Consider the following 25045-nt stretch of genomic DNA (forward strand, 5'->3'; position numbering starts at 1 on the left):
CTAATTTCATTTTCGTTGACTGGTAGTTAACTCTTCACATACTCCCACTTGAATCCACTAACCAGTCAAATGATTTGAATACTGGACAACAAACCAGCACGACAATTTGGTACAACCAAGTAAAATAGTATAACAACCCTCCAATTCCCAATCAAATTCCGCAAATCATCTTGGAATTCTCCAAAATACCCTCATGAAAACTACATGATTTCCACCCAACTCATGACTTCCAGTGTCAAATTTGTCCACACGGAACAGAAACACATTTCCCTCGCCTAAACTATAAATATGAATTATCAGTACTTTCACTTGAGCTGACTGACTGACTGGTAGGCTAAGTGTAATTCAACTTTATATAGTACTACTCCAAAGCAAAGATCGAAAGATCAGACTTTTAATTGGTCACCACTTTGGAGAAGGATCGATGGGTACCCCAAAGCTTCAACTCACACTCCTTTTCTTCATCTGGGCTTCATCCACATGCCTCAGTTCTACTCCCCCTGCTGATTTCTCAATAGTAAATCGGCCGGCAGCGAGCGAGTCGATTTCGGAGGAGACAGTGGCTCAGCTATTCCAGCACTGGAAAGAGAAATACGGAAAGGTGTACAAGCACGCACTAGAGGCAGCGAAGAGGTTCCGAAACTTTCGGAACAATTTGAAGTATGTAATGGAGAAAAATAGGGATAGGTCGGAGTTTTCGGTGGGGTTGAATAAGTTTGCTGATTTGAGCAATGAGGAGTTCAGGGAGATTTACACATCGAAGGTGAGGAAACCGAGTAACAAGACGATGACCGTCGAGAGGAGGGGGAAGAAGGGGGTGGCGGCGTGCGAGGGGCCGTCGTCGTTGGATTGGAGGAAGTATGGGGTTGTCACTGCTATAAAGGACCAAGGAGACTGTGGTATGTGATTTCTGTTTATGATCTTGGTAGATATTGTTGCGGTATTTTTTGTTTTTGTTTTTATTTTTATAGATCGTCAAGTATGACATAATGCTTTCATGTTAATTAGTGAGTTTGCCATAGTGAAATAGTACGTAGTTCTGTTTCAAAAAGAGGTCATGACCTTGCACAATATGGGTGTTATTTGGGTCAAATTGTCTTTTGGCCCAGCAGCATCAGCATTGTATTTAGGTGTTGGGAGAGAGGGGCTCAGGACTTCAAACGCTGAGCTTATGAGGTGTTGATTTAACTATTCTAAAATTACTGGCATTTGCCGATAAAACAAATATAGGTGTTATTTGGCCGCAACGTTATTATTGTTATGTGGCTGATAAAAAAAAAAAAAGAATATTGTTATGTGGTTGAAATTAAAAGGTAATAAATCGATTTACTCGAAGTCAAATCCTATAGGAGTACTGAAATTGGAGTGGATTAATAGTCTTCGCAAAATAATAAGTCAACGCTATAAGTAAATCTGATCCATAAATTTGGTTTTTCTGTATATAGTTTTGTTTCGATCGAGGCATATAGAACTGAATTTCCTAATTAACATAATTGCAAGTTGGAATTCTTGGAATTAAAAAAAGTGCCAATAGATGTATGTATGTATGTATGTGTAAAATGCTTAACAGATAAATGGCATATACTTTAGAAAGAGAAGAGAGAAAGGGCTGCAAGCAAGAGATCATAGTTGCTTACTTAGAAAGTAATTAGAGATAATCCCTCTTTTTTTTTGGTTTAGCTCCTAACAAATTTTGACAAAACAAGTACTCCGTAATATATGAGTGATAAGACACGCTACTAGAAATATATGCTCTAGCTAGCCATCTCCTACTAATGCTTTTCTTTTTTGTCATAAGTTTTGAGTGTGAGTTAAGGTTTTGACATAACGCTCTAGGATTAGGACTAAGCTAGCTAGTTCGCCAAACTTGTGCAGTATTTACTTACTTACTTACTGAGAGGTCAAAAATACACTATAACTACAAACACTTACACATATAATCATACAAACTCACTCACATTAAATATGTGGTCTACGTACACATACTGTGTGTTTGAACCCCACACTTGATATGAGTGAATTTGTGTGTGTAAGTGTTTGTGGTAGTACGTAGTATTATTGGTAGGTTTATAGAATAGGACAGAATTGGTGTGGATTATATGAAATCAAGAACCAAATCAATCCTTATGCAAACCATAGAATCGAACCAATCCGAGCATAGATATAACGTTTGGTTCCTGTTTGAAATCAGATATCACTTCAAGAAAAAAATTTAAAAGAGAAATTAAAGCACTTAAAATCGGATTAAAAAAGAAAAAGCAGAAACAAAACAGAAATCAATGGGTAAGCTCTTTTCCCATCAAATTCATTAAAATGCATGACCAATATCTTAAGTTAGATCTCTTATATGTTCTGATTCTGTTTCGTAGCCTTTTGGGCATTATATGAAGTTCAAAAATAAAAAAGTAAAAAAAAATCTTAAGTTAATGTACGATGAGAAGTTATTTTACATTGTAGGTGAAATTTTATGTGGGTGTCCACATAAACATAGATTGTTAATGTTAATTTTAGTCTATCGCATTCATTACCAAAAAAAGAATACATATTGGACCCCTATGAAATAAGATCCGAATCCGATCTGAAAACTTTTTTACTTCAAAAATTTTAGGAAATTTTTTTTTTTCAAAAGAATACGATTTTTTTCAAAAAATAAAAAATCCAAATAAAAAAAAATTAAAAAAACAACTTTTTAAACCTTTTTTTTTCAAAATAAAAAATTTACAGTTTTTTAAAATAAAATAAAATAAAAAATATTTTTTTATAAATAAAGTTCGGATCAGATTGATAACGGATTTAATCTAATTCGATCTGAATTCAATTCAATCCGATCCATATTTGGATTACCAGATTCGGATTATTGGATCGACGTTATCGAATTTGGATCGGATCCAGTCCATTGACAAGCCTATCCGAGAGTCAAACCATTTGGATCAATTGACTAACTTTTTTGGATCGTGAGGATCCTTAAAAAAATTGAATCAAAGACCAAGGAGTTGGCCTAGTGGTTGTGGCACTCTCTTATCAGGTAAAATATCTGAGTTTGTGTTTTATCGCTGCGAATTGCTGCAGCACCCCTTCTCCTATCCCCTCCTATTGATTGACAAAAAAAAAAAAGTTTGAACCAAAACTTGTTTGTTCTAGATTCATCGTTCGCGCATTAGCGGTTGTTTCTCACTCTTATATATTGATCCCAATGCTAGGCACACAATTTTAAAATATAACTCTAGACATAGCTATATTTTGAGATTATTTGACATTTTGACCTGGGATGTTGGCTTAACAGACATATAGTATATTTTTTATCAGAACGTATACTTATCATATCATAAAGTTTTTACTTTGCCATACATTACATTTATACATTAAAATAATTTTAGCCTAATGCAATTAAAGTATATTGTTCATTTTATTTTTTTCTTTAGGTTAGTTCAACAGTCACACCTTATTTTTTATTTACGAAAGAAATTGAAAAATAAGAATGTTAAATAACTAATTTTTTATTAAATCAAATCAAAATTATTAAAATTATAAATAGTCAGTCTCATTCTACTAAGGGTGCCCTTAACTTATTAATTTAAGGACCTCATGAGTTTGACATTATTCCTGATCAAATTTTGATGATTCGAATCGTTCAATGTGTTTAAAACGGGATTTTCAGGGTACAAGCGAGAAATTGGCAACAAATATGACCAGAAAGGGCTTGATCCGAGCAGTTTTTCATAAAAACGTTATAAATGCATTTTAATGAAAACTGTTCAGATCAAAACTGTTTTGCCGATTTTTCGCGCATACCCTTAAAATCACGTTCTGCACATATTAAATGGTTTGAATTATCAAAATTTGATTGGAAAAAGAGAAATCCTTTAACTTCAAGTTAGGGGGTGTTCGGACAAATAAGCCAAAGTGGCTTATTTTTTGTCCTTATTCAAATTTATTTTCGTATCATTTGGCTTATCCTCATTTTTTTTGGAGATTATTGCATCTTCATGACGAGAGGAATCTAAAAAGTATAAAATTTTAATCAAAATCCAATATTTTTTGAATAAAAACGAAAAAAGTGACTTATTGACTTATTTTTGTTTTTATGTGAGTTTATTTGGCTCATTTTTTACAGAAAAGCCAATGGTTTTTTTTAAGAAGAACACGCCCTTAAGTGCACCCTTTCAAAATCAGATACTATCATACAAAATAAAAATTTTAAACCCCCGCTCGCAACATAGCTGCGCCCTGCACGCGTAACAGTTATGGACACAATTGTCCCAGGGCTGTGTTTCAATGTTGTGTGTATACTGAATAGCCTTCAACATTCAGCAAAAATTTGTTATGTATGTTGGAATTGTTTGAAAGATGTCGCTTATACACAAAGATGTCGTTTTTGCCCTAATAACAAACCCTAGAACCACCACCGATCACTGCCATGCGAAAGATGTAGATACTGGTTCATGATTACCCGTTAGGGATTGTTTGAAAGGTTCAATTTGGATAGACAAATGTTGCCATCAACACTAATGGGTATGGTTTTGCTGCCGAGAGAACTGAGAACAATGAGGTATACATACCCTATTTTTCCCGAATTGGGTTTCCTATTTTGACATTTTCCGGTTATTTCATGGCTGATTTTGATTTGTGTGACGTTGGATTTTTGGGAGCTCTGTTTCCATGTGGGTTTTTCGTGGGAATTTTATTATTCACTGATCTGTTTTGCTATAATTTTGTTGAATTGTTGAAAGAAATCTGGGAAATTAGAGGCCAAACAAGGAAAACGTTTTTCTGATTCATTGGTAAAGTCTAGTGGTTCGTAATTCGATAATCTTCCCTTTTAGGTATAGAGATATATCAATGAATGCAAATGGTTCTTGGTTGTCGACAATGAGGAAATAAAATGCAGTACGGTTTCCACGCTTCTTTGCGCATAATATGGAACTGAATACCTATATAATAGGGACTAAGAGTAGATAATCAGGATAGAAGAAGGACTATTAGTTTTCCCTTGGAAGTCGAAACATTGCATTAAAGAAAATCTTCTGATTGCGAGGTTCATCTTTCATGGATTTAGGGTTGGAAGAAGATAAGAACTTATCCAATGCAAGGTTGTGAAATTTTCTCATTTTGTGATATGCGGGATACTTGTTTACCAAACTAAATGTAAGATGTAAACTAGTTACCCAATGCAAAATATGGAATTTACTGCATATGTGACAAAAAGAGGATACACAATTCCACGTCCTCAACCGTATAGCGTGGTTTAATAACTAAATTTATTGTGTCACGTATCACGTATTATCGGATCACAGGGAGGGTAGAAATACACTTCCTAACAATTTTCTCTCCAAGGAGTCTTTCTTATCTGTTTGTAATCTCAACTTTGGTTTTACAGGAAGTTGTTGGGCATTCTCTTCAACTGGAGCCATAGAGGGAATAAATGCCATAGTCACCAGTGACCTGGTCAGCCTTTCTGAACAAGAACTTGTGGATTGTGATTCCACAAATTATGGTTGTGAGGGTGGATACATGGACTATGCTTTCGAGTGGGTTATTAGTAATGGTGGGATAGATACGGAAACTGATTATCCATACACAGGAGAGGATGGTACCTGTGTCACCTCCAAGGTCTTAGTCCCTGTCTTGAATCTAGTTATTAGTTGTGATCTCAATAGTCTAAGCTATTTATGCAAAATGTTGGACTTTCCCAACCCGCTTGGAATTTGGATTGATGATCCAGGGAGGGAAAAAAAAAACTTCTACCAGCACTTGTTCAGACAACATAGCAGGAGATAACTGGGGAAAATGGAGAGAAAATTTCCTTTTAGAGCATTTCAAACCCAATTCTCCATTGGGGAGAACAGGAACACCATTTATATCTCTGAAAAGTGGTTTTGAGTCTTTTACTAGTCATACGAATTCCAAGTTTCCAAACCATATGCCTCCATTGCTCTGCAAAATTTTTGCTCGAAATCTATGTTTTTTACTATAAATATAAAAATTCCCTGAAATATGTGTACAATTGAACTTATTGTAAAGGTGTCATCCATATCTATTTAATGTTCCCTAGTTAGTTCACATTTCATTTGATACATTGAAAGGTTTATTTAATTTGTAGTAGTAGAGATGCATCTAATTTTATCCCTTCTAGTCTCCAACTTTGGAGACTCAGATCCAGTTCTCCATTTTGGAGATGTAAAATAGAGATTGGTTGGAGTGGATTTTGTCCCCATTTTGTAGAACTATAGTATGGTTGGAGATGCTGTAAACCCTTTTTTGAATCTCTGGAAAGATGTGGACATAAATACATTGTCATTCTAATTTTTTCCCCGATCTTGGTTACTTTTGCAACGAACCGAAGAATATAACGCATTCTTTTGCTTCTCTTACCTAACTTATTCAAATAAGATGGTATGATACTGGTATACGTGAAGATTCCTCATTTTTTTACATTCTCTTTCTCAACAATGTCTGTTGTTCTGTTCTTTAGGAGGAAACCAAGGCAGTGACCATTGATGGCTATGTGGATGTAGCAGAAGAGGAAAGTTCGCTTTTTTGCGCTGTTCTAAATCAACCTATTAGCGTCGGTATTGATGGAAGTGCTTGGGATTTCCAACTATATACCAGTGTAAGTATAATTTCTGCTTCATTTATTATACACATTTTTATGAAATGTGGACTCTCGGAATTTTCCTCTGTGGTGACATTCATATACTTGTACTTAATAAAACGTATAGAAGGAACCAACTACAATCACTACCAAATTCCAATTTCAATTTCATGTTTTAACCTGGAACACATTACTTCAATAAGAAGTAAGAGACAAGACAAAATCATCCCCAAATAATGTGCCACAGAAAATGGGTACTTTGGTTTCTTCCGAGACTGAGAGATAGGAAAAAAAGAGGAAGGACAAACACACTGCACACCCTATATAAACCAAACAGGTGCATACCATATGCACCCAAATTTTCTGCCGCAGTTGATTATAACCAACACCTCCTTTGGTTAATAAAAGAAAACTTTCAGCCATGACCAAAATTCTCAAAACGAATTACCAAGGCCCTTTCATAGATAACCAAGTACCCTGCCTCCTCATAAACAAGTTGGGGATCACTTAGGTTTGGCCATTGCTTGACCTCATTTTGTTTGACTTTGACGATAACTTTGAGTCAAAACTAACACTGCTGTGATTCATAACTTCAACCACTATGCCTAGAGGTGGCAAATGGGTGAGTTGAAACGGGTCGTAGGTTGAATATGGGCAGGTTGAATACGGGTCAATAGCTGGCGGATTGAAATGGGTCGGGTCAAATATGGGTCAAGCCATACCCAAACCGGACCCGACCCATCCCATAGGGAAGAAAGTTTTTTTTTTTTTTTTTCTTTCTTTCCCTGACCCCGAGTCAGAGGTACTACTATTTTGTTTGGGGTTTTCTTTTTCTGTTTTTTATCCTCTTTTGTAATTTTTCCTCACCTTTTTCTAAACCCAATGGATACATTTAGTACAGAGTATATAGGAAGGAGAGGAGAGAGCTGGAGTGTACTTGAGCTGTCGCCTGTCAAGAGGAAAATGATTTGGTGTTGCAAGCACATATGAGCTGAGAGAGGAACCAAACATCTGAGGAATAAGAGGGCTGGGGCGCTGACTCACGCGTGTGAAGGAACCCATGCACCATAGCGGTTTGACACGTGTCCCAATACATCAACAATTGTAGCGTGATGCGAGGCTTTGACCATGTGACAACTCAACCCAATTTTTCACTTGTTCACACTTGCAAGTTGTTTATTGCAGAGGTCGCGCTCTTGAGAGTAAAAAAATGGAACAGGGTCTTTTAATTCTAGCCCATATTCAACCCATATCAACCCATTATACAATATGGGCGGATTGGGTTGGGTTATAAATGGGCAAATATGTACGGGTTAAAAAATATGGGTTGAGATTGCCACCTCTAACTATGCCACTTAACTAGGGCATGTGTACTATAGAATTGCCCCAAAGAAGCAGATTTAGGGAATGAGAGGGCAAATGCTTTTCTTGTGTGGATATGTGGAGTGTGCCTAACTCCTACTATAACTGATTATTAAAAAACAAAAACTTACATCTAGGCAATCAGTCGTTACTCATATCTTCTTTTGGATCCAAATCATGTGTTAAAATGAGGTTATATGTGTGATGTAATGCAGGGAATCTATGATGGGACCTGCTCGAGCGATCCAGACGACATAGACCACGCTGTGTTGATAGTGGGCTATGGTGCCGAAGAGGATGAGGAGTATTGGATAATAAAGAACTCATGGGGAACTGAATGGGGAATGGAGGGGTACGGTTATATAAGAAGGGGCACTACTAAAACGTATGGGGTCTGTGCAATCAATGCCATGGCTTCTTATCCAACCAAAGAGTCTTCTTCTCCATCTCCTTATCCATCTCCATCTGTTCCACCACCACCACCACCACCAACAACACCACCACCACCGCCACCGCCACCGCCTCCGCCTCCGCCTCCACCACCTCCCTCTCCATCGCCTAGTGAGTGTGGAGACTACTCTTATTGCCCTGCATCGGAGACATGCTGCTGTATTTTTGAATTCTTTGATGTATGCTTCATCTACGGTTGCTGCGAGTACACAGATGCTGTGTGCTGTACTGGTACTGAGTATTGCTGCCCTAGTGATTATCCCATTTGTGACATTGAAGAAGGACTCTGTCTCCGGGTATGTATTTTATGCTTTCTCTTGAACATTCTGGACGAAATTCTTTGATAATTATTACACGAAATCCTTGTCCACCAAGATGTGGTAGTCGATTTTTTCGTAACTACAAGATAAAACAAATGGTTCTCTGTTTTAGAGATAAACTGGAAACTCAGAACGTAGCAATTCCAGATGATATTGACTTTTGGTATGATCTTTTTGAAATAATCTAGGGGTATTACATTTGAAAATATTTGATGTGGCTCTTTGTATGGGACTAACCACATCATCTGTAGGACCTCAAATATCACCTTTGATCGATGCATTTAAGGTGTCACATAAAGGTGATACCCAAAATTTGGTTGTCAAATATGCTCATTTTAGCATTACTATTAAAAGTCGATTGCATGCGGTTAAAAAAGATATACTAGTTCAGGAATTATATACATAATAATGATGTGTGAGAACTGTCTTCTCATTTCAAATTTAAAGAGCCACTAAAGTGACTGTACAGGAAATTCGTACGTAATGATGTGGCACTGTCTTCTGATTTCAAATTTAAAGATTCACCGAAGTAGCCCCTTATTTTAAAGATGTTAGGGTCACATCATTATGATCAACTGCTCTGCATAAATTCTAGAAGAAGACCGTGTACCATTAACTAATAGTCACGCTTTGGTGAAAATTTGTTTTGAAGGGTCTCTAATTAGAGTGTGTATTATGATTTCTGAGTGTTTGTTCTTGTCCTTAATTTACAAAACAGCCCTTCATCCTGTAAATAGCCTTTTCAAAGGTCTCTAACCGTTGTGTTTGCAGTCTTTGTACTAAGCTTTGGTTTTCACAGGGTGCTGGAGACTACCTCGGAGTGGCTGCAAAGAAGCGGAAGATGGCTAAGCACAAGTTCCCATGGACTAAATACGAAGACGTAGAGAAGAAACACCAACCTCTGGAGTGGAAGAGGAACCGATTTGCAGCAATGCGCTGAGAAGGAGAAAGATCAATAGTTCATCATTTTTTCAATTACCTAAGGTGATTTTCACCATGGTTGGATTCGTTTCCTTTCTTTTCCATTCTGTTTTTTAGTATACATTTCATTTTTATCGAACTCTTTATTAAGCAAAGTACAGAACCATAGACAAGGGGAAAGCAGCATATTCTCCCCGCCTTATGTATTGCAGACGGTGTTTTTTTTTGGTTTTCCTGGTTTTTGTTTTTTGTCACTGTTTTGAAGGTTGACATACAATAACGAGGATCTGAAAGAGACACACCTTGGTCGATTGCTGATGAAGAGAGTGAAAAAACTTTGATAATTTTCTTTGGTTGGTTCTCATTCAGAAAGACATCCCATTGATTTGGTCGCAAGCGGTATTCACATTGCATTGTAACGAAGTTGAAGTTTTGGTCGTGATTGTTTTCGATCATGGATTTATTGAGTAATCTTTGAGGTTAAAAAAGGTAAAGCAAAAAACAAAAGAAAAGAAAACAATGAAATAATGTGACAAATTCCTTTCTTCTTTTGGTCTCTATCTTCATTCCCTTGCAGAATCCTTCTTAAATGATTCTGGGTTTGGAGTCTCTCTAGCACCGTTCAGTTTAGGGCATTTGTGTGCCCTTAGTGTGTAAGATCCCACATCGGCAAAAGATGAAAGGTTTAAAATGACATAAGGATTTGCGAGCAGTTATTGTATAATTTGAGATTAATCTTTTGAGCTATGTGGTTAGACAAATGATTAGTAGGTCACTCTGCAAAAGCTCGTCAAGAACCCAACTGTGCCAAAAATTCAATTGTCTATAAATAAATATGATTATTAAACATTTATCTTGGAAAAAAAAAGAATATTGGCACATTGGATGGGAAACCTACTTATTTTAAAGATAAATATATTTTGAAATCATATGGGAAATCTGATATATATGTTTTATTATGATTAATTTATAAACAAGCTGTATAAAGTAGATGGTTCTGATCATCAAAGCAAGTCCGGAAATCGCTCACAATGGCCTCAACAAGGCCCTCAAGATTGTCTTCCAATAATTCTAAGATATACACTAATACTAGCGGGATTGAAAGAGCATTTGTAAATACCATTTCTGGGTTTCAAAGCTCTTAACTTGTGTTTTGGGGGAGCGTGTTAATCATATTCAAGCGAATCATCCTTTTTATTTTTATTTTTTTTGTTTTTCCTTTTCCTCTATTTGCTTAGGTCTCATTCTTCCTGATTTTTTGGTCTGGTATTTCTAATTTTTTAATTTTTTGTCATAATTTTTGACATTAATCATTTTCCTTGACGTAAGAAATGAAAAAGTATAAGAATTTGGACCGAATTTAAAAATTTCCTTACAATACGACACTAAAGACAAAAATACTCTTAGTTGGTTGATATATATATATTTTTGTTTTTAGTGACAAAAATTATAACATAAATTAAGAAAATGATGAATAAAATAATAAAATAAAAGTACTAAGGAAAATCGAGCCTTAGAGCAAGTTTACCAGTTATCATGTAAAAATGCTAATGAACAGTGCAATTTTTTCATTTTATCTACTCACATCTCTTTCAACACCACATTAATACTATTTATTTTACCTATTCTCTATTAAAATATTTTTTTTTCTTGTTCTTCTTCCTCCCACTTTGGGTTTGAAGCCCAGAATATGCGCAGGATGCCCTAGAACAACACAACTCTAGATCTGGATTTTTGGAATCAAATGGCCAACAAAAATTCATCCTACTTGAGGAACCCCAAAAATTATACACAGGCTTATATATGTCTATATATACATGTCTATATAAGTATATACATGAACGAACCTATTTTTCATTTTCTCAACCATTTTTTCGCCGCCCATGTTGACTGGTCTTGCCGAAATTGGGTGATTTTTGGTGAGCGAGATTAAAGGAGGATGTCTTGGTCGGCAAGATCAAAGTCGATCGATCATTCCAGATCGAAACCTTTCTTCGTTCGTTTCAGTTCCATTTCTTTCAATTCTTTGGTGGAGAGAGAGAGAGAGGGGGGGAGGGGAGGAAAAAGAATTAAAAAATGGGAACCGGATGAACAGCCGTTCAGTAGATGAAGCGAACGACTATAGCTAGAGGAGGAATTATACAGTGTGGTTTACCTATGCTGCTGCAGGGGGAAATTTATCTCTTTGGTTAGCTAAAATAGCTTTTTCTCTTGTTTACATAGATTGGTAAACTTGCTCTTCGAGCATCTTCAACCCAGTATTCCATTTGAAAGTATTTCTGATAAAAAAATGGTCTAGGATCCACTATAGCATGTTTGTAACCCTTCTAGTTTATCTCTTAAGTTTGTAACCCCTCTAGTCTACTAGCCTAATAAAACAATTTCAATGACAAAAATACCCATCTCTAATCTCCACCGTTGATATTTAAATGAGATCTATCTACTGTTGAAACCTCAAACCCTACTTCACTTTACACCCAAAACACATAACATCAGTAGCAGCGTTACTCTCTCTCTCTCTCTCCACCGCATCCCTCACCCTTCCTCCTCCATCGCCGCCACCCACGTCGAGCTCAACTAGGAACCCTTCACATCTCTTTCGCCGCCGCCAACGTCAAGGATGAAAGGGATGCCCAGGTGCACGAGGTCCACGAGAGGCGATGAGGGTGGAGGCCGTGGCACGGTCGGCGAAGTGATGATTTCCAGTCTTGTATTTCCGTTCCAATTAGTCAAACTATAAAGAAGACCACAAAACAAAAAACAATGGTGGTACTTTTTGGTGGAAGAGTAAAAACTTCATCGATAAAATAAAATACAACCTATCGCGCACACGCAATGCTCTCTATTTTGGGTGTTAGAGTCACTTAATTGGTATCAGTCAATTTTGTAAAGAAGTCTCGTCAATAGTGGAATTACCGTGACAACTAATCATCATCGACAACCGCTTGTGCCTCACAAACATCTAATAGTTGAATTAATTTATCGCTGAACATATCTTTCATTTGATTTGGTTGTGTTGTTTGTGGTTCACACATGCAACTTGGTGGTGTTTTGGAGACCACTTTTCGCATACTAGTATTAGCTCATAAATCATGACCCTCCATCTGGGGTAAACATGTTGTTGGGAATATAAACATCCCTCCCTCTAATTGAGGCGCTCTGACGCTGACATGGCTGTAATTAGGTCAATGTTTAGGTACTTAAAAACTTTAAAGGTGTGGCCCACCTCTTGTGTACCTTTTCTTTTAAAAATAAATAAAAAAGAGTAAAAATTCTCCTTGATTTAATTTGAAGCAGGGGAAAGAAAGTTGTCAATACCATACCAGCGTACCGTTTTTACTACTGGAATGGTATGTATCGGTACCGGGCTGTATCCCGATACCGTTCCGGATTTACCGCAATTAATATTATATATATATATTTAATATATATATCTACCATTTTACATAATTTTAAGTATAAATATAAACAAAATGTAAAGAAAAAAAGAAAAGAAAAGAGAGAGAATGTAATTTTGTACCGGCTGGAACACCGTAAAATGTCCGAAACAGACCGGTATCGTCCGGTACATCCGGTATTGGCCGGTATTTCAACCGGAACGGATCTCTAGTGTTTGTGTTCTGTTTAAGCACCGGTACGGTACATACCGGCCGGTACGCTAATTGAATGGCGGACAGCCGAAGTCATCTAATTGAATAATCTTTTCAGTGGATACTCACTCACATGGGACTAGCATCACACTACCCAATTTTTTATTTTTGTTATCGCTTATGTGTCCCAATCAATTTAAGTACACCTCGAGTAATTGCGAAGACCAATTTCACTTGCGGGAGTTTTAATTAAAGTCAAAACAAAATTTTATATGGACTGACCTTAAAAAAGTTGATCGCACCTGAGATTAACAGCAATCACAAAGTCTATTTTTTATTTTTTTTTATTTTTGTGTGTGGCCATCAGAGTCATTTGATAGACCTTATATATCTGAGATTAGATCTTCTAGCTATGCCCACATTATAAACATATTTACAAGTTGAGTAGGTTCCACACAAGTTAATATAGGACACCCTTGTTTTATTTGGAGACAGTTTTATAAAATAAATACGGGGACTAAAATATTTTTTTCTCCTTATTCATTGCTTGTACAAAAATTTGTTTATCGTTAACCATGACTTCCACCATATATGTATAGATGGCTGGCAAACACATCATACACTATTATAATTCTTAACTTAAAATCTACTAGCTAAACTTAGTAATGCGAAATTCGGACTATATGAACATCGAAACCTTATATTTACTCAAATATTTACTTGTATGATGTTATAAAAATTATATATTATACATGCTCTAAAGGCATTCTCAATCTCATGAATATTACTGTAGTAAGAAGTGACGCTTTCACGCTTTGTAATTCATATGTGTACTTGTACTTGCACTCGCACCTATGGACGTGATATAGACACAACGTGCGTGGATATAGTTTTCCGTGAAATAGAACATCTACTTGAAAAACAATTACAACTTCATTTTTACAAGTTCTTATAAACCGAGATTTTAATACTTTCTCTGTCCCTTTTTAAATGTCCTATACGGTTCTGCTTATCATTTTTAATAGCTTGTATCTTTCGAGTATATTTTGTTGTATGTTTTTAAAATTATTACTATCTTATAGAAATAATTGAGATCTATATTGTATATTCTTTAACAATATATACATTGAGATATACAAATAATTGAAAATGGCACGCAAAAATGCAGTGAACCCTTAAAAAGGGATGGAAAGAGTATAAAATAATCCTGGAAAAGATAGATTCAATTTTTGTTTTAGTTTGGTGGTCTCCTTAATTCTAACTCAACAGATAAAAACAAATAATTCTTAATGATGCAACCAGATCGGACTCAGTTATATCAATAGAACGAATGTGAATCCTTTTGTCATTTCTAAATACAGTATATATATCCTTTCTGATTCATAATCGTATTGTGCATGTGTTACATAATTTTAAAATGGGGAAATGTTTTATATAACGAAATAGCTACTTGCAAAGTGAAAATCACGCCTCTATGTCCCATTTTCCCTAACCTTTTGGTATTTTTTCCCCTGATTTTTTGTTAGATTCACGTCATATTTTTTGGATTAATCATCTGTCTTGACAATATGACTCTACAAAGTTAAAAATAATTATCAAAAATGAAAACAAAAAACTAAAAGAGGAAAAAAATACTAAAAAGCTTGTATTTATTTATTTTTTTGTCTACAGTCATCTTATATGAACATTTTCTAACTTATCAATCCACATTTTTATACATTTTTCATTGCTCTTGTCTGGACGAGAAATTAATCCCAAAATTACGATGAAGCTAAACAAAAAATTAGAAAAATAAAAAATATTACAAGAAATATCAGACCAAAAATTTGCGGAAGAATAAGATGTGTCCAATGTTTGATTGTTTCTCTATATCTTTATCCAATGGGACCAAAATTTACGGTCTTTTTTCAATGAAGATATGTACACAAGATTCGATCACAACACCAACACCAACCTCAATACTCTCGCATGTGTGTGAGATCCATGAATTGGACCAACATTTGTCCCACACCCATACGAGAGTGTTGTGATGGGTATTGTGATTGAGTGTCGTGTACCAAGCATTGTTCGTCTTTTTTTAGGGCACATGATTATTTTCCTTCTTCCGGGTCCATATAATAATCAGCCCCTACCCATGTGGTCCTCTCTTTTTTTGGTCTCAAATTGCCCGGGAATTAATGACGGTTGGCCTTAAACTGTCTTTGTCTCTCAACGGCTTTGCCCGTGACCATTGCCTCCCCAAGTCCCCATTCCTCATCATACCACATGTATCTACGTAGAGACCAATAATAGACACATGTATATGACAGAAAAATAACGAAATTGGATCATCTTCCGGACTTCGGGTTGGTGTTGTGGCCATAATGTGCGCCTCCGAACCGTTGAATCGTACATCTGACGACTCGGAGGTGTGCAACACGGTGTTGCGCACACCACTGCATATCACCATCTCCCAATTTATTGGATTTGTATCGGAGGATCGGACAATCCAAAACTGACGGCCTATGTAAAGTTGGATTTTATTGATAGTCTTTTACCAATAAAATAATACTCAGTAACAATCTTATAGTAAGATATTATCAACAAGTCTTCATTTTTGATTGTCGAGATGATGCTTGAGATCAGGACGATTTAATCTAATCCAAAATAACGACTAGAGACAATCCAAACTTAAAAAAAATACACAAACCGAAATTTAAGAGTTTCTTTGAGATAATTTTCAGAGCAATTGTACGGACGGAGATGGGAGTTGATGCCAAAATGCAAATTTGGTTGAAAATTATTTTTAAATTTGAAAATTACAAATACGTAGTATTTATTTTAAGCAATAAAAAGGGAAGAAAAGAAAAAAGAAAAAAAAAAAAACGAAGAGAGAAATCAACGGCACCTATCTTGTTAATTAGACAAGTCATTACAAAAAGCATAAGCCTGGTCAAGGGGTGTCTCTCTCTCTCTCTCTCTCAAATTCTTCTCACTCCCACACTTTTTCCTTCTTTTCACTCTTTCCTCAACTCTCGCCATCATTCCCGGTCACAAACACCCAGAACCTCCTCCTCTCTCTCTCTTAGGTACTCTCTCTCTCTCTCTCTCATTGTTCTTCATCATATGTTTCTTGATTTGTGTTTGATTTCATCATTAAATGTTGGTTTTGATTCTGCAAAAAAAGAAGGTTGTTCAATTCTGTTTCTTGAATCATGATAAGGGTTTGTGACAATTTCTGATTTCCACGCCCATTTCAGTGGAGAATTCCAATGTTCAAGTTGTTTATCAAGAATTGATTTTCTTGGTTTTAGAAGGCATTTAATTCTGATGATTAGATCCTGGTACTCCCAACTTCCAGTTGATTTCTTTCTTGTTTCCATGTATTTGTTTTTCTGTATTTTTCACGTGGTGTTCACTTACATAATTTGCATTATTTGGCTCGGATTCAGTATTTATGGGAAGATAAAATATAATATTTCCACAATAGTAAATTACCTTTTTCTTTTTCAGGAAAACAAGAACCTGAACTCAGCTAAGGCTCACAAGACTAATCTTTCATTCTCGAGTTAAAAGATTTTATTTTCTCAATTTTTATTTCAAGTTCAAGAGGAGAGAATAGTATTCAGAATTTGGTGTGGGGTTTTATTTCTAAAAAAATTCGTTAAATCATATATACAATCTTTCTGAAGCCTCTGAAAATCAGAATATCCATTCTTAAAGTATGAAACCTTCTTTTATCTTCTGTACCCAATAATAGAAAACTTCTTGAACTTTCCTTTGGTTAACATGCAAATTGGGTAAACAGTTTCTATTCGACAATCACGGTTTTCGTTGAGCAGTTCATGGTTTTCCCAATTTGAATAAAGGGAAAGTTAATTGCTTTCTTTGTTTATTTGGAGCTAACATGATGTAACTTACAGTATTTGGCTGATCTGATATCAAATGGTATATCCTTTTATATAAACTGAATCTTCATATGGTGCTTTGTTTGGTTGCAGACTCAATGTAGGAGAGGAAATAGGAATATCTTAAATAGGATATCACTTACTTTTCTAGAATTTTCATACTTCCATGCAAAAACATTCAATTTCGTCATTATCTGCTAATGTCTGAAAGGATAAAAAAGGATTTTGAATTTTGTGTAGTTTTATTTCCCCTGTTTCCTTCAAGACATACATTATCTCTGAAGTCCCCAAAAACCAAAAGTCTGGTCATAGTTGTTTATCGCTTTTTAGTACTGAAAATCTAAAGTTCTGTTCGTAGTTGTTGTCACTTTTAAGTATGAAACTGCCTTTATCATGTGTATCCAAGAATTGAATCATTCCTAATTTGAGTGGATGTATTATTTTTCATGAACTTTCCTTTGTTTTAATAGTATATATTAGGGAAAATCATTGAATGGTTTTATCACATTTAATTGACTCACTACCCCTTTGTTGATCAGTATATTAAGGGCAGTTCTTGATTTTGTTTCTAAGAGAGAAAAGAGGTGTAAGAGACAATGCAGAAAAAGCAATTGGATTTGGATCAGCCATTGCTCTCGGTGAGGCGATTTTCATCAAAATTGGCTTCTTCAAAAGAAGTGAACAAGAAAAAAATTGAGAAGTCACTTCCAAATAGACAGAAGTCTCTTCCTGTATGCAAATCAGACTGGGATCTAGAACAGGTGACGAAACCAGCTGCGGTTCCTTTTACATGGGAGCAAATTCCTGGTAAAGCCAAAGGCGAAAACCAATTTCCATTGGAGCCTTCAAGTACACCAAGGCTCCCCCCTGGAAGGGCTTGTGATACCCTAAACCCATACAAAGATAGCAGTGCGTCTAATCCTCAAATTCATTCTTCCCCTCTGAATAACGACATATCCACTTTATGGGACAGCTTGAGAAAAAGAGAGAATGCTGAAGGGGACGCATGTGATTCAGAAAGCGAAGGTGATGATTATTCGGACGCACTTGACACTCTATCTCCAACAGACACAGTGTCGATGAAGTGTAGTGTGGGTGGTCTAAGTGAATTTGGTGGCTCAGATGCGAAACCGTGCGGAAACTTTTCTGCTGATACACAAACAAAAGATTTGATGATGAAACGGTTTTTACCCGCCGCAAAGGCTATGGTTTTGGATACACCTCAGTATGTTCCAAAGAAGCAATCTATGACACCGGACCGACCTAGACCAGTTAAAAAGGCAGTCAGTGGTGAAATGAAGCCACTTCATGAACAAAAGTATCCCGTGATTGTACCACATTACGTAAAACATAAAGAGGAGCAAGGAAGTGAAGAGGAAGACGATGAACCTGTTAATACTGGCAAAAAAACAGTTAAGGCTTTTGGATTGTTTTCTCGTTTCTGCTTGAAGAATACTTTGTGCCTGCTGAATCCAGTGCCGGGAATGAAAGTTAGGACCAGGGTTCCCAGTTCTTCTGCAAAAGAAGTCCGGCTCCCACCTTCTCCTTCTGCTAAAGAAGTAAACAGAATGGCCAGAACTTCACATAGTGGACCCCTACCTCAAATGGCTGAAAAGGTAATTTCTAGACCTTTTCTTCGTTTCTTTCATAGATGGCAACGGTTTCAATTTGTAACTGATATTTTTGTACTTTTGCAGAAATCTTCTGGTGCTGTTTATAAGCACAAGTTGGATCCTCGATCCCACTCACAGGAGCTACATAAGGTCAAGTATAAGCCAAGTGCTGAAACCAAACGATTGAGTTATTCAGGTGATTTGCATATGATAAAGGGGGCGTCTCCCTCCAGCCGTTTCCTACGGGGTGGTATATCTCCATACCGAAATAAAGCACCCACATCACCATTTCGTGAAGGAGTGGGGTTTCTTGGTGTAGCCAATGGTAATGAGAGTTTTAAGGCTATTAAGGATATATCAAGCCATCAAAGATATAAGCAAGTATCTGGCTCAATGGCTCCTGCAGTTGAGAAAACATTGTACGTTGATTCTGTAAATACTGTCAAACAACCACTTTCTGACTCAATTTCTTCACGAATGGAGAGTCTGGCTTTTGGCAAAGATATTTCTACTTCTGAATCTTTTGTCCGAGAAATGAAACACCTGGATTTTTTGGAAAGAGGGAGCATATCTATGGCTTTAGTTCCAGTTGATAGTGAGAAATCCTCTTCTGCTCGAATACCAAATGTCAGAAACCGAGAGGACAGAAAGGAGGGGTTGAGACTTGATCAAGGTCGAGACCACGAAACAGGGTCCATAGATTGCCCGACATTGGAAACTACTGGAATAGTTGATGCCAAGAAGGAATGTAACTTGAAAGAAGACAATCCAGGAAACCCTATTGTGGGTTCTATGCTGTCTCCGCTTCCCCCTCCTTTACCAAAGTCACCTTCTGAATCGTGGCTGTGGAAAACCCTGCCTTCTATTGCCTTGTGGCATCAGAAAAAGCAGCGTTCCAAAGAATCCGACATGGGTACAAAGTGGGAGACGATTGTGAAAACTTCTAATGTGCGTCATGATCATGCGCGCTATTCAGAGGTAAGCTTGTCACCTCTTGTCCTTAAAGTAATTTTAAAATGACTTAACAAACAGATTTTTATATACATTCTTGTAGAATAATTTCGCTGGTTGCATTGGTCCAAGTATAAAGCATAATTGTGGGGCTTTTAGCTTCAAATGGAAGCTTCACAAATTCCTCATCATTCTACATGAAAATTTTGTTCAAAAACTTAGTCAGTAGCATTACTCATTGCTTTGCGATATTCTTGCTAATGGGGAAGCGAAATAGTCTGACTTCTTGTTTTTTCACCATGACAGGAACTAGTTCCTCACGTTTCTCAGCATTCCAAGCGTTGAAAGTGGAGAGACCTCTTGTGATTGTCACATTCATCAAATTCCATTGGAAAATTTTCTTTTCAGTAGTTTAAAATTTCACATTGCTGTGGCAGCGGTCTAAGGGCTCTTACATGTTATTGCATGATGGAATTTGGTGTGCTAAGTTCTGTGAGTTCAAACTCTTCTTTTACGTGAGAATAGGACCGAGATTTAGTCGCATTGAGCAACTTTTGTTAGTCACCGAGTATAGTGGTGTAACCAAAATTCATTGACTGGTCGATACAGCTTTCCAGTTTTTTCATGTGCAAGGCACTGAATCATCTTCTTTTGTATCCTAAAGTAATACTAGTAAGTAGCCATAGGCCCATAGCAGCATTGCTTTGTTTGAATCTGAGAGCAGGGATTTAAGCAAATAATGATAAAGGCTGTGCGACTCTTGTCATACTCCCAACAACCTCGATGAGGATCAACGTACGCTAGGTAATAATATCCTCTATTCGTGGTGATGATAGTGATTGTTTTTTGACCTGATACTATTGGAGTTCTCAGGTTGTGTCTCTCTGTTTCCAGGGTATTTGAGCTACCCACATGGCAAGGTTAAAGTTGAAATGGTTATCAATTGAGCCTGAAGCCATCAACATGGGCAAAATGTTGGCATATTGGCTAGGTCAATAATAGTTAGAGCTGACTCAAGTTTTGGATTAATGCAACCTGAAAGCCACTTGAGCCTACAAAACAAGAAAGTTTTTATCTTACGATATTGAGTTTGTCATTTCTCGGTAATTTTCGAGTATTCCGTTTTGGTTTTTGTTGTTGTTGTTGGTATTCCTAGCTAGAGAGGATGGACGATACTTTGAGCCTTATAACATTCATTCTCTTAAATTTAATTTGTTTCTGATGTGGATATTTCCAGTGGGGTATAACCACTAAAAATCAAACCAAAACTAACATATACCTGAGCAATGTTGTTACTTATGTGACATTCTATAATAGACCACGATGAGTTTTTAGGTATCGAATTTTTTGCATGACAACTTCAATGTGAATATTATCAAATGTCTCTCTACACGTATGTAATCATGTCATCGTTCATTGATCACCTATTTGGTTCTTTCAAATAATTCCTAATTGAAAATGTCTATAACTTTTTATATTTACCTTTATGGTGGTATCATCATTACCCTTTTACCTATTAACTTTTTAAATAATTCATACTTTTTAGGGTAAAATGAAAAATGTACAAATTTTTATCCATTAACTTTTTAAAATGGACATTATTAAGGGACAATCTAAAATAAAATATTGGTCCATAAAAAGGGATGAGGGGAGCATAAAAAAGGGACGGGCGGAGCATACGCCATCAATGACATCACCACCTAAAATTATTTTCATTAGTAACTAAAATGGGGAGTTATAGTGGAGTCAACACATGAAAAAATAAATATATACATCATTAATGCCATCACCAACTATGTAAAATTATAACAAGGGGTTGCTTTTTTCCCTTTGCCCCTCGCTAACAAGTCTTGGGACCACCTCCAAGGTCTGATATTTGATTCCCCTTGCCACGGTTTGATCTTTTTTTTTTTGTTGGTGTTAGGCTAACTTAAGCGAACCTCAACTAATTCTCTCTCTAATCTGGTCAAAGGGAGGCCATCCATGCTAGGACTTGGGAATTTGTTTACTTACGATCTTAAGAATTGAACCTTGGTCAATTATGTGGAGAGCAAATCCACTAAACAACCAGATTAATGGGGTTATTGGCTTTTGCATTTTAACAATCCTGCCTAAAATCCTTTTGAAATGGGAAAATGACGGCCAAGGACGTGTTTTGATAATTAATACCCGCCAATGACATTTCAGCATTAATAAATGTTCTTAGCATGTCCTTGAAGGGTATTAATTATTAAAACACGTCTTGGGCCGTCATTTTCCCTTTTGAAATTCCTTCACTCCTTATCCTATCCCAAACAAGTTGGCCCAATCAATGTTATCTTAAGTCCGGGGTTCTTGAGTCCGTGATGGGCATACACCTTACTCGGCCTTGTGGCTAGGATCAAGAATCCTGAGATGGGCTGAATTTGGCCCATAATAGAGCAAAACTTCTACAATGCTACCTTGTGGCATGAGAGCATTATGCTCCTAATAAATATGGACTCTTAGATTGAAAAGTAGGTAAATTAAATTCCTTGAAACAAAACTACCCACGAAAAGTAGAGTGGATTTATTAAAAACAACATGGTTTTTATATATTTTGATAAAAAGAACGTAGTTGGTATCTAAGCATAACCTTGGTCTATATGTAATTGGCATCAAAGCACAACTCTGGTTTACATGATGGGAGCCACCTCTAGAATCTAATATGAGCACATTGATTGTGCTGTACAAAACTAAATGTCACACTATGACCACCAAGGAAGGTTGCTGGGCCAATACAACCTGGATGTTGCACCATAAGGTAAGGAGATTGTAAGAACCCACCCTATGGCTAAGAGTCCCATATCAGGAAATAACTAAGAAATGAAATGGTTTATAAGGAAACGCCTACCAGCTACTATTAACCCGATGTTAACCTTTTAAGTCATGTGGTTAAGTTAAGGGTTAGCAGATTAGCCAGGGCGGGTCGTTACATCAATGGGACTAGATTTCTCCATACCGACCTTAAACTCTTCAAAGTTATCCACTCTAGCTTCCATTCAATTTTCTTCTTCCCAAAAACAACGATTATTGAAGAAGAGGCTTCCTAACTTTCAAAAGCAATAAGTTGAAGAAGCGAACCAATTAAGTTTTTCTTTAGAACAAACTAAATTTAGTTTTGATTATTGACTCTTACCAACTTACTCAAAGACCATAAGTTGAAGAATCACAAATAAGTGTTTCACAATAATCTAATCAAGTTTTTCACGTTTTTATAAATTTTCATGTTTACACTTACTATTGTTTATGGCAATACATACCACTTTATATGGCAGTACTCATTACGGATTGAAATTGTATTTAGTTGTGATTCTTAACTTTCAAAGCCAATAAGCTGTAGAAGCTAACCATGTAAGTTTTTGTAAAAACTCCGATTTTTAGTAAATAAAAAGCTTGTTAAATATTTGAAAATCCTTATTAGATTGCTTAGTAAAATTTCCTTTTAACTTTAATAATCCGTCATAATTAGATTTGAGATTTATAAAATTATATCTTTTTGCACTAGACAATCTAGTCCTTTTCTAAAGACAAGCTAGTATGCTTATAGAAGTACTTGTATATTTTCCTAGTAAGTAAAATAAAATCCTAAAGTTATATTTCTTAGTTAGAAATCCAACTTGGCAAGTAGAATTAGCTTTTAACCGATTAGTTAGATAAACCTAATTACCATTTCACGTAGTTACATTTCCCTAACTCTAGATGAACCTTATGAACCTTTTGGACCTAAGGAAGTAATCTTTATGCTTCCAAAAGTAGAAAATCTAGACTTGCCATGCATGTAAGCCTAAGAATAATAGCCTTGAACCTAATTACCCTCCAAAGTTACTTTCCTAGATTTTTTTGTAGAGACCCGTAAATTATTATAATTTCGGAAATATTTAATGCATGGAAGAATTGTATTATTAATAAAGTTGTACGTTTATTTGTGGGGGTGTACGGATATACGTATACCGTTGTGTATCGGACATTTGGAGAATAGTTGAACTTTGAGTTTCGGTATTGAAATGATGTGTGGAAGTGTTGGTAGCAATTGGGGTTTAATTTGATGAGCATTGGCAAAAATTTCGAATCTGTCTTTAGTGTACAGGTACAACTTTTCCCAGTACAGGTACAGCTCAACCAGAAACTGTGCAAAGCTGAATCTTTTGGGTACCTGTACCGGTACTGTCATTTACCTGTTCTGGTACACTCTGCAAAATTTTTGAATTTTCAGCATGAGATTCAGACCACTATAAATACACCCCTTTACCATTTTTCACACCCAAACCCACGAAATAACCCTAGAAACACCCCCTCTCACCCACCCCACTCCAATCTCACCCAAAGCTCTTGATTTCTACCTCAAATCTTCAAGATCCAAAGGTTTCCAACCTCAAAATCACTTGAATCTTGCATTTGGAGAACAAGGGATAAGTTTTGTGTTTTTGCTCTCATCTTTAGGCTCTTACCCACGTTTTTCTCTCTCTCCTCTCAATCACTTGTTGATCTTTGTTCATATATCTTGTTTTGGGGTTGTATTCACTCTAGATTTTGTATCTAAGCTTGGGTGGAGCTCGTTTTTGGTGGATTCAAGCATATATCTCTCGGTAGACCTAGGATTTTGCTCAAAATCCACTTAGGTAGGATTTCTCTCTTCCTCAACATGTTTTGTGGTGATTAAGTGTGATTTAGGTGTTTATTTGCTATATATGTAGTCGAATGGAATACTTATGGCTTGATGATTGCATATCCTTTTGAAAGTGGTATAGTGGTCTTGATTGTTTTGAACCATGAGTTATTTGTGACATATTTGGCAATGTCGGTGTGTGTGTGGAATGAGTTGATGGCATCGGTATTGATTGTGAAGATGGTGTGGTTGTCATTGTGAAGTGATTATGGAGTTTATTGTGACGCAATGGGTGAGAATACAAAATCGCAAGGGGTGGAGTCTGTTGTGACGCAAGGGGTGGAAACCCGTGGGAAGAAGTGTGTTTGTGCATGTGTTTATGTGTATGAGAATGCTATGATACTTGCGAAGGGTGTTGACTTGCTTTATTTGGATTTGCCGTTTAACTTGATTCACTGTATTCATGCTTACCATCTCATTACATATAGATTTTGTAGAGAATTTTCTACTGGGCTAGTGTAGCTCAACAAAATCCTTATTTTCAGGTCTTAATGCCGGGCAATAGATTGCATGCTATGGTGAGCTCGGACACGAAGATTTTTGGAAGCTAATTTGATTTAGTTGCTCACTCATTTTTGTAATAGACTTACTTTTGGTTAAAGGTGGATTTGTAACTAATTTACTTTTGAAATATCTTTTGACTTAAGTTTGTAATGTTCTAAATAATTCATA

General features: G+C 36.3%; 2 protein-coding genes across 4 annotated transcripts; both read left to right on the plus strand.

Annotated features, from left to right (window-relative positions):
* Positions 1–318: 318 nt before the first annotated feature.
* On the plus strand, positions 319–9989 carry LOC131317724 (low-temperature-induced cysteine proteinase-like). Its single transcript, XM_058347302.1, has 5 exons — positions 319–899; positions 5378–5610; positions 6473–6610; positions 8170–8700; positions 9524–9989. Exons 1-5 carry the CDS (start codon positions 425–427, stop codon positions 9662–9664), a joined length of 1518 nt encoding a protein of 505 aa, XP_058203285.1. The 5' UTR covers positions 319–424; the 3' UTR covers positions 9665–9989.
* Positions 9990–16145: 6156 nt separating this feature from the next.
* LOC131316146 (uncharacterized) lies at positions 16146–20448 on the plus strand. Of its 3 annotated transcripts, none has more exons than XM_058345421.1 (4): positions 16146–16303; positions 17662–18738; positions 18820–19713; positions 19993–20448. In XM_058345421.1, exons 2-4 carry the CDS (start codon positions 17719–17721, stop codon positions 20029–20031), a joined length of 1953 nt encoding a protein of 650 aa, XP_058201404.1. In that variant the 5' UTR covers positions 16146–16303; positions 17662–17718; the 3' UTR covers positions 20032–20448. The 3 variants fall into 3 exon arrangements, with proteins under 3 accessions (XP_058201404.1, XP_058201405.1, XP_058201406.1); XM_058345423.1 differs by lacking the exon at positions 16146–16303 and adding an exon at positions 16352–16558; XM_058345422.1 differs by having other exon boundaries at positions 16186–18738.
* The last annotated feature ends 4597 nt before the right edge of the window (positions 20449–25045 follow it).

The sequence above is a fragment of the Rhododendron vialii genome, chromosome 2a, assembly GCF_030253575.1.
Source record: "Rhododendron vialii isolate Sample 1 chromosome 2a, ASM3025357v1".
In the NCBI taxonomy this organism is placed as follows: domain Eukaryota; kingdom Viridiplantae; phylum Streptophyta; class Magnoliopsida; order Ericales; family Ericaceae; genus Rhododendron; species Rhododendron vialii.

What these genes read in the sequence shown, in the direction of transcription:
- LOC131316146 (XM_058345421.1), top strand. Translation starts at nt 17,719, where the DNA reads ATGCAGAAAAAGCAATTGGATTTGGATCAGCCATTGCTCTCGGTGAGG. An exon ending in TACCTCAAATGGCTGAAAAG is followed by an intron (nt 18,739 to 18,819) that starts GTAATTTCTAGA and finishes GTACTTTTGCAG; the next exon opens with AAATCTTCTGGTGCTGTTTA. An exon ending in ATCATGCGCGCTATTCAGAG is followed by an intron (nt 19,714 to 19,992) that starts GTAAGCTTGTCA and finishes TCACCATGACAG; the next exon opens with GAACTAGTTCCTCACGTTTC.
- LOC131317724 (XM_058347302.1), top strand. Translation starts at nt 425, where the DNA reads ATGGGTACCCCAAAGCTTCAACTCACACTCCTTTTCTTCATCTGGGCT. An exon ending in AAAGGACCAAGGAGACTGTG is followed by an intron (nt 900 to 5,377) that starts GTATGTGATTTC and finishes TTGGTTTTACAG; the next exon opens with GAAGTTGTTGGGCATTCTCT. An exon ending in GTACCTGTGTCACCTCCAAG is followed by an intron (nt 5,611 to 6,472) that starts GTCTTAGTCCCT and finishes TCTGTTCTTTAG; the next exon opens with GAGGAAACCAAGGCAGTGAC.